The sequence below is a fragment of the Etheostoma spectabile genome, chromosome 23, assembly GCF_008692095.1.
Source record: "Etheostoma spectabile isolate EspeVRDwgs_2016 chromosome 23, UIUC_Espe_1.0, whole genome shotgun sequence".
Lineage (NCBI taxonomy): Eukaryota > Metazoa > Chordata > Actinopteri > Perciformes > Percidae > Etheostoma > Etheostoma spectabile.
Window position 1 is genome coordinate 448,050 of NC_045755.1, and position 10,177 is coordinate 458,226.

The following is a 10,177-nucleotide window of genomic DNA, read 5'->3' on the forward strand; positions in this document are numbered from 1 at the left end:
AGAGGAAGTAGAATGTTGAACGTTTCCTGTCAAACGTAAACAGTTGACAATTCACAATACATTATCTTCTGTTAATTTTAATACATATTGTACATTGTTGTCAAGACTATTAAATTAATATATGATAAATATACAACATGATAAAATGAAGGCTTCAAATAGACCCGGTGATTGGAGATTAGTGTCAACCAATACTGCAATTCAGAAATCGGTGATTGGCCCCAAATATTCTGATCGGAGCACCTTTAGTGCAAATAATTACAAAATATTAAATAAATATAGTTTGAAGCAGAAATAATTAAAAACCTGGTATATTTTCTATTCAAATTAATGAAATCACTTTGCTTGTTAATGTCTCCTTGTATTCCTTTTATCAAAGAAAATCATTGTTTGATACATTTTCATTGCGCCCCTAAAGTTCTTCAAAAATTTTCCACTTAGGCCTTGGGGAAAAAAGTTACTGTTGACCTCTGGGTAGATTATGTTCCTGTCAAATAGCTGGCTCTGGCTATTAAAAAGCAAATGTAGTGAATTCACCTGAAAGAAGGATAGGTTGAAAATAGGATGGTGCACACTGATCTGGGCTCAGGGTTTGCGTTTGTTGACAAGATATTGTCACTGGTTACAAGCCAGGGGAGTAAGGAGTAAACAGTGATCACGTCGTTTAATCTGTCCCAAGTATATAACTGGGTAGCTGGGCTAGCTAGCCAGCTGCCTGGTATATCAGGCTGATGTCTTGTGCCAGGAAACACTGCAGTTTTTTATATAAAGATATTAGGCTCGGAAGTAGTCCTTAAGATATTTTTGCTCAACTGTTTTCTTTTAGCATTTGCGCTATGTAGATACTTGAAGGTATCTACACAATTTAATTTGTAATTTAATTCATACTGTTTATTGATCCCCAGTGGGGAAATTACAATTTACACACTTTTTTATTAGTAATCACTACACACAGGCCTATTCATGCACAAATGAAGAGATGTCAGAGTGACTGGGCTGTCAGCTGGACCAGCACCCTGAGCGGTGGGGGGGTACGGTGCCTTGCTCAAGAGCACCTGGCAGTGCCCAGGAGGTGAAGTGGCATCTCTCGAGCTACCAAGCCACACTCCGAACAGGGACTTCAACTGACGACCCTCCGGTTCCCAACCCCCTAAGGATTGAGCAACTGCCACCCAATAAGAGTGACATGACATTGTCATGAATATGAACATGACACATGAACCCTAACTTGTCATGACAAAACTGAATGACACTTTTGTTTAGTTTTTTTTGCCATAATGGGCAGCTGTAGTCGAGGCTCCACAGCATGCGTATTCGGCTGCTCAGATTACATGGATTACATCACTTTTGCAATTATTGTCAAACAGTCACAACATTTTTGCACTACGGAAAAGCTCAAATTGCACGTGTTAGATACTTACTGACTCCATCCACCTCCGAAGATCCAGTGCCCCTCATCCTGAGGTACATGAGGCCCAGCAGCAGAAAGAAGAGGCAGGCTGCCGTGAGCAGGAACATGGACAGGTAGTGAGCGCTAAAGCTACCAGAGGAGGCAACCTCCTCCCTTTTAAACTGCTGGAGCAGCTCATCCTCCGGAACGGACAGCTTCTGCTTCAGCACTGCCTGGCTATATGAGTGGTTGGGAGCGGTGTTATTGGAGTGGTTGCCCCTGTAGGTCTGGGACAGGCTGCTATAGTTGGAGAAGCGCGGTCTCAACCCAATGGCGAACCTACTAGTGCTGCTGCTTCTAGAGTCGCCGTCCTCGCCGTCGACGTGGTTATTTTTCCCGGCCTCTGCTCCATGGTTCTCGGTGAGGGACACGTAGATGGACTTCCTGGGAAAGTTGTGGCTCCGAAAGATTCCCGATGGGTCCGATTCCCTTCTCTCGTCTTTATCCCCCTCCTGCCTCCGGCCCCCCACCATATTTAGACTCTCTGGCGGGTTGACCTGTCTGGCTGCCCCTCCCGTCTGAGACCCTCGGCCCACTACGTGGGAAGGAAACTCCGCTTTAGGGTGGCTCCGTCTAGGCTCCAACCTATCCCGCCGTTTGTCTCCGACACCAAGGCCCCCAACCTCCTCCTCATCCGAGTCTGAGTAATCCCCAGCTAGCTTGCTAGTGTTTAAGTGAGACGCCCCACAACCATTCAGAGAGCGAGAGTTCTTCTCCATTCCCCCATCATAATCGTCGTCGTCTCCAGATTCGTCGCAATCCCTTCCTTCAGCCTCAAGGCTGGATCTGGCACGAATTCCCCAGCCCAACGAGACACTTCTCTGTCCACCCGGACCCGGGGAAGAATTGTTGCTATTTACCGTACTCGTAGCGCCATACTGACTCTTGGTAGCTACAGTCGGCGTTGTAACGGGCCTTATCTTCAGCTGTTGTGGGAAACCAGAGCTTCGGTCTGCCCTACTGCTGTGATTGAGGCCTTTTCTTTTCAGTGGAGTTTCAGCGTCAGACTCGTCGGAGCTGAAGCCGAGGACGGAGGACTTCCTGCCCGGTCTCCTGCTGGAGCTCAGGTGCGTGACGTCATGGCTGGCTGGCCTGGATCCCGCCGTGTTGCCTCCGCCAGTGGTGCTGTTGATGGCCCCGCTGCTACGCGTTTTACCCGATCTAGAGCCCCGCTGCTGTTGCTCTTCCCGAAGCTTCTTCAATTTTTTCAAATATACCGGGCGAGTATTTTCGGTAACCGGGCCTGGAGTGAATCCAAAGCGCTTTAATTCTGAGAAAAGCTCCTCATCCGTTAACTGCGTTGACGCCATCTTGAACAAAACTCTCTGAGAAGGTTGTGTAACGGAAATGACGTAGGGGTGAAGTGGTAGACAAACTGGGCTGCGTTCAAAGTCAAAAGCTGTTTATAAGTTATTTGTTAGCTGTCTTGTAATTCTTTTTTCTGTCAAAGGCTAATACATGATATTCCTAGAGTGATTCTACAGCGTGAGCAGCTGTAGCAAAAATCTTTTTTTTTGTGTGTGCAAATATCAGAATTGGCCTTTTTTTTAAATGGAATATAGCCTACCAAAAAGCTATAACTGCAATAATAAACCTATAAGGATTTTTTTCAACAGTACTCCACGTGGAAAATGTGTGGAACTTAGTGACATTCAGTGGCAAAACATGGCTACTTCCATACAAAGTATTATTCCCAACAAATTAAGAGAAATACACCAGACATGTGTGCATATAATCCTATACCTTATTAATCTGTTAAGATTTTTTCGTGTAAAGATTAAGAAACACATTTTTTTTCAATAATTTGTTTATAAGTAGCAATGTTCTTGAGAAAACAATGATTATTTTGCCAATCAAACAAACTATACAAATAAATCTTAAGGTTTCTCTGCACCTTAGTTTTCTACAATTTGTTTCATATGTTTTATCAATCTGCTTATATTACTAGTATATGTATTATAAATTGTATTTATCCTATCCTTTTTCACATTTGATCTAATTTGTATTTCATCATAGTATTTCTCTATTGACGTTTTGTGTCTTGACTCAACTCAATGTGTAACTAACTAATGTACATTTTAGATATTCACTTTACCAATGTATCTTTTTTTTCTATAAACTAACGATGAAATGGATGTCTGGGAATTTTTGTTTGTCATGTCACCCATGTGCTGTGAAATGACTTGGTGAAACATGCACCACAGATTGGTCAAGGGCAGCATGTTTATCAATCAATCAATAAATCAATCATGTCTGTTAGAGGATCCAAAACAAGGGACAGATACACAAATTATAATTCAATTTAATTAACATTGTGAGATAAGGTGTATGTGCTTCATTCATGTGGTGTTGGTAAGTTAAGTTCCAGACTGAGAATATTCACATTCCATTAACATTGTGAAAAATGGGCATGCCTTGGTGGAGGTCTGCACTCTCTAAGTGCCTTTCTGTTTGCAAATGTTTAATGGCTTTATCCTCATCCAGATACTTTCTCTTAGCTTCACGCGCTGTGGAGGAAGGTCTGGCAATGCGAGACTACAGTGCCGCTAATTGTCTAATTGGGTATGTCAGCTGAGTTTTGTTAAGAAATGCTTTCCCCTTTTATTAATATTAAAAGGCATATTTTTAAGCAATTTAAAAAGGCAATGTTTGTACTCACAATTATTGTACCTAGTATCTCCCTCATATGCAGATGCAAGGGCTGGGTATCCTTAAAGTATTTCCGGTACCAGTACCATTACCGATACAGTGACTTTGATACTGGTTCCTGAAAAATACTTTTTTTTCAATAACAATTTTATAAAAACCCATTTAACAAAAAAAAATTACAGCACAAATCCTTTATTTATTTTGCAGCTTCTACTACGAACCAGTCTCTGTGCGTTATTGGACCTTGGTAGAAACACGCTTATTGGCTAACTGACTATGCTGTGCACCCTGGGTATTGAATCATGATCCGGATTTTGCTCTGTGCCTAAAAAGTATTGAATTTGGTACCCAGCCCTATGTGAGTGAAAGTTCTCACCCCTATTAATATTTTGAAGCCAGTAAGTATGCCCTCCACATTCTTTCGGAAAAAAATATAAAATTAATTTAAAAGGTTCGGGGGAAAAAAAGCGAGACAAAAGTTATAATTGTAATGCTAAATGAATTTTCCTGCTGCTCTGCGGCAGTATGAAAACCTTTGCACATATAGCTAAAAGATGTTCCAGAAGAGAAATCCATATGTCCAGTACCTCTCGGATAGTTTTCCCCCCATACTTTTTCCATTTGGAACATATGGCAATCTTTATTTTCACATGACTGTGGCAACGCCATAAGAATGTTGAACAGAGTTTACAGTAGTTAAAAGGCAAAAGGGGACCAGCAATATAAACCACAATCAACTAAACAAACAAAATGACAGAAAGACAGAAATGTGCCGTTTGTCCAGTTCAAAACCAAGAGTAAATTACAGCTAATTTAAGACATGCACAACTGAAGTTTGAAAATGAAAAACATTACATGTGGTATTTGTGTTAAATCATTCATTAAGAACAGTTGAAGCAAGGCCTTCATAACATTTACCCATAACCCTAGGCTTGAGATTACTCAGGAATTACGTAGCATTTCTCTAAAACCTTTACATTGCACTCTTCACCAACAAGCACCTCAGTACTAAACTGTACATTTAAAGAATTACAATATGTACAATAACATATTAATATTATTACACTGAATATACAACGGGTCATCTTCCTGATACAGAACATGAGAGGGGTGCAGTGAAACTGATGGAATATAAACCACTCATTTTTGACAACATTGAAAACATTCAACAATAAATTCAGTTTCAGAATAAATCAGTGGAATGATAAATATGAAACCCTACTGAGAAATACTGTTGAAAAAAAAAAATTCTTCCTAAATTTGTTAGAGCACCCACTAGTGCCTCGTATGACAAAATGTCCCACAACTCACTGCACAAAACATGTCTAGGGCAGGGCATGTACTTCCATTGAAAATATAAAGTACTTACTAGTCTAAATATTTTAAAGGATAAGACATGTGACATACTATATTCATTTTATTTGTCAACCAAACCCATGAAAAAAAACATCATGACGTGATATATCTGATTTTTCTGTGCCCTAGAGCTCCGTTGCACTTTAGTTTGACTTAATCCTGCATACACTGTAGCACAAAATGTGGGTTAATCTGCCACTGAAAATATTCCCCAACAAATGCATGATTTCCTCCCGTTTCAGTTACATTGCTCAATTGATATTCAACCAAAATAAAAATATTGTTGACAGTGTAACACTTGGTGGAAACCTAGCATATGGCTGTCCGTGTATGCTCAATGTGCTTTAATGTGGCCAAATTCTTAGTGATAGTTAGTGGAAGTGTCTATAATGTAAATTCCTGGATTTTTAATATCAATCTGCATTTTTCTAAAGTGTTCCAAGTTTTAAAAAGTGGATTCAAGTAGCAAATCATAACATGGTTAAGAGTCAAATAATGAGGACTGCTTTATTTAAATAAATTCAACAATACATTAATTCGGTTTTAAACAGCTGTTCTGTATTTCTCATCAAAAGTATTATTGTGCTATTTCAGTCACTGTGGGCAATTACTTTGGTGATATGTGTAATTATTGTACAACATGATAAAGTTGATTTTAAAACTAGCAATTATGGTATTGATGCCAGCAACTCCAAAATAAAGCTTGGTCTCTCAGGAAGGTTAGTAGCACTACCCTGAAGGCCACAATTTACACGGCAGATCCATTTTTAATTACAGTTAAGGTAGAAGTGTGGCTACAACATGTTGTGAACAAGATTGTTTGTGTTCGAAACTAAACTTTAAAAAACAACAAATCCCAGATGAAAAAAAGTTCCCTCTGAGGAAAACTCTCTACAGCTGTTTGTTCTAAACAATAATATGTGCTGTAAGCTGTTACAGCAGCTGGATCTGATGATTGATTACGGAGATAAAGACGTTATCAGTGGAAACACTGTCACGCCTATTCATTTTGAAAGACCAATGACCAATGGAGAAACTCCAACACTCAACCGACCAATGATGTTCCCTCACGCAGTAAGTAGCTTTTCTGCGGTCCAGCGGCTCACTGAGTGAACTGGAAAGTGTCAAAAACACAAGGTGAGTTGGAAATAGGTCACTTGGGCAATGCTAGTGGGTGCTATATCAAATCAAGTAGTGTACCTTTAAGTCACTCAGATGGCTGTGACTTCTGATGAGTGCATTTTGGTTACAAACACTGATATATAACTACTTAATTTTACTTTACAAAAGCTCTATTAGCTACAAAAAAGTAGATAATGGGTGAGATAAGCAGAAATATGTAGTGCAGAGACGCCTGTAAAGATCACTGGGGTTCACCAGGCACAGACAGGTTAGGTTTCCGCTCTATAATCTAGGGCTGTACCGATTAGTTTGATGCTTCATTCACAAGTTTAACATTCAAATTCTAAATCAGCATTCAAATGCTGCACAGCTTTTATTTTAGGCATGTCTATTCATTCTGTTTAAACCAGATAAAGGTTAGACTACACTAATATTATTAGAATTAGCCTATTCTATTTAGAATTAGATTTCAGTAGTGGCTGCATAGGATTATTTCTGACTCGTGTTATCCAAACATTTCCACTCCAGAGCGTTGTAAAGTCCAAAAATCTAAAATGTATTGAAAAAGATAAATGTGAAAATTAATAACATGTAGTTATCTGACAAAATATTCTGCTTCAATCCATATTTGTTGGTTTTCAGCCTTTCAAAAACAACATTTTTACTGGGGCCACAAAACGGTTTGCTCTCCTGCTTGCCACACAGCCAACATCTGTATTAATGGGGGGCCTTGCAGCAATCAAACAGCATCTTAAATAAGATTTAATCATAAAATCTAACTCTATTTTAGTAAATTACTTAAGTCCTTACAAAAAAAGACATTATTGATTTGATAAAAAAAAGAACAATTTATTTAATCCGGGAATCACTTTTTTCAAATTGAGGATTTTTTTTAAGGTGCGATGACGTCCTAAAATATGGCGACAAACATTCAAAACTTCAATTGAAAACCTCAATAGAAGCTTGGAAGGTTAAAAAAAAGAAGAAAAAAAAAAGACATTCGGTACAACCTATCTAAAATTAAAGTTTTGGTAAACTTCAGGACAGACACTCACATGGATACTGGGTAATCACAGCACAGGCATATCTGTGTGTTTCCACTGAGCGGAGTTTAAAGTGGCCCTACAGCTTTCAGTGCTTCTTCATAGAATCCAGGACACGCAGGATGTGTAGGAAGAGGTTGACAATGTCCAGGTAGAGGTTGATGGAGGCCAGGATGTGCTCCTCAGGAGAGAGCTGCTTCATCAGCAGGTGGGTGTCGTAGATGATGAAGCCACAGAAGACCAGAGCCCCGGCTCCAGCCATGACCAGCTCTGTGCTGTCACTGTTGAAGAAGAGCTGCAGAGAGAACAGAGTCAGCATGAAGGAGGGCTGAGATTAAAGGCTTTTCTTTATAGTGTTTGATGTAAGGTGGCTGCCAAGCAGAGGTACAGAGGCTATTTAACAGTTAGAATATCAGTGTTATTCACTTAATGGCCACAAGTATGTGGACAACCCTGTTCCACAGCGTCCACTCTTAGGCTGGGCAATTATTTGAGAAGTTAAGACAAAATCAAAAAGGAACTTGTTTTGGTGGAACATGTGTACGTTCAAAAGTAGTTTTAGTTCAACAGAAAACTCAGATTGGACAAATAGTCTAGCTAGCTGTCTCAATTTACTATGCAGAGATCTGAGGAGCAGTTAACCATAGTCCTCAGAAATCCACCAGAATTTAAAATTCCAACACAAAGGAAAGGAAAGGAATCGGAAATTGGTGAAAAGACATGCATCTAGCGGAATTTCCCGCGTCACCGGAGCAACCCCGTAAGTGGACTTCAATACAGTCATACAGTCAATTAAAAGGTTTTTTTTTTTTAACCTGTACCTTATTTCCATGTTTTTGTGTCTAGGTGACTAATGGGAACAACAATCTTTGGTCCAGTATTAGGCAAGACAGCTGGAGCCGGCAGTGGCAAAACAGGCTGCAATGTAACATTAATGGACAATTGTGCATTCAATTCATGTCCACTAAAAGTGCAGTTTTGCCACTGACATGCTCAGATAGTTATTCTGTGTCTTACAAGATTATAGAAAGGATCCCACCTAGGCCAACCAATCTGTTAAAAGATGAAACCCCACAATTGCTAATCACCAAACCTACCAGAATCCATTTAAAAAAAGCAATTTAGTAATTTTATCATTGCAAAACACACTTCATTCAAAGTTGAAAAACAAAATAAACCCTGGCTTTTGTTAGGGTGAGCAGTGTGCCATTTATTACTCACATTAGTAGTCCCTTCGTTTTATTTTGGCCGGCTGGTAGTGTGAGGGGCTTAGCAATTAACCCAGTGGCTCAGGTGTGATAAGGCTGCTGGGTAGCAGGGTCCTCAGGAAAGATTTTGGTGCTGAACAATTGTGAAACTGACTTGACATCGGAGAAACATTTCACTTTAAGAGAAACATTTGATAGTGACTGAACGCCTACTACCTCCAGATTTATTTCTTTTGGACCAACCAACAATAAAAAAACTGTCAACGGATGCTGTCTGGGCTGGTGCTCATAGCTAGCCCTCAGTTGGAGCTAGCCAGTGTTGCTGTCTGAATGTAAGCCAAACACAACCCAATGCCAGCCAGTCCTCTCTTTAAAAGTACACCTAATGTCAGGAAATAAACTGTCCTAGACATGTTAAGAGCCGATTTGTGTCATTCCCGTAACACTTTCTACATGCAAGTATTGCTTATGGAAATTTTAGAGTCGTTTCTGGTTAATTAAAAAGGGACCAATACTGGAAAAGCTTCAAAGATTTTTGTTCACATTAGTCATTTAGACACCAATGCATGGTACAAACTATAGGAAGGACGCAGCCCCACCCGCCCCCATCACCCTGGGTGACTCCATGGTCAACATTATGGAGTCTTTTCGCTTCCTGGGCTCAATCATCTTCTAGGACCTCAAGTGAAAGCTGAACATCAGCTCCCTTGTCAAAAAACAGGACGTACTTCCTGCAAAAGTTGAAGAAGTTCAACCTGTCAAAGAAAATGATGGTGCACTTCTACACTGCCATCATCCTCACCTGCTCCATCACCATCTGTCACACTGCTGCCTCTGCTAAAAACAAGGGCCGACTGAAGCATATCATCCACTCTGCTGAGAAGGTGATTGGCTGGATCTACCATCTCTCCAGGACATGTACGCCTCCAGGAGGCTGAGGTGGGCAGTAAAGATTGTAGCCAATCCTTATCATCCCAGACACATACTGTTTGAACCCCTCCCCTGGGCCCCGGACCCCCACCGACACTGACTCTTAACTCTTGACTTTTAGTTTCCTGACTGACAATATGACTTTCTATAACAACCCATACCAACACCAAGGGCTGCACAATTAATCAAATTATAATCACAATTTTGACTTCCCACAATCAAATTTGCGTGATCAAGCTATCAAGCTATATAGCGCATCTACCGCTCCGTAAACCCCCGTCTGCTCATGTGCCAGTCCGAGTTGTTCCCTGCATCGAGCAGCTTAGTTTCTAGATGTAGACAGTCACAGAGGACAGAGTAACGGGAAGAAAATTCAACAGATATCAGTCGTTTATACGTCGGTCTCAAGGTTTACCAGT

General features: G+C 40.3%; 2 protein-coding genes across 2 annotated transcripts in view; both read right to left on the reverse strand.

Annotated features, from left to right (window-relative positions):
• lemd3 (LEM domain containing 3) overlaps positions 1-2,817 on the reverse strand; it is a 17,188-nt gene extending 14,371 nt beyond the window's left edge. Inside the window, exon 1 of the mRNA XM_032505707.1 lies at positions 1,422-2,817. Coding sequence (XP_032361598.1) covers positions 1,422-2,760 — 1,339 coding nt within the window. The 5' untranslated portion in view covers positions 2,761-2,817. The remainder of the gene's footprint in view (positions 1-1,421) is intronic.
• Positions 2,818-7,472: 4,655 nt separating this feature from the next.
• tmbim4 (transmembrane BAX inhibitor motif containing 4) overlaps positions 7,473-10,177 on the reverse strand; it is a gene marked incomplete at its 5' end in the record, with an annotated part of 9,882 nt that continues 7,177 nt past the window's right edge. The window contains 1 exon segment of the mRNA XM_032505710.1: positions 7,473-7,915. Coding sequence (XP_032361601.1) covers positions 7,709-7,915 — 207 coding nt within the window. The 3' untranslated portion in view covers positions 7,473-7,708.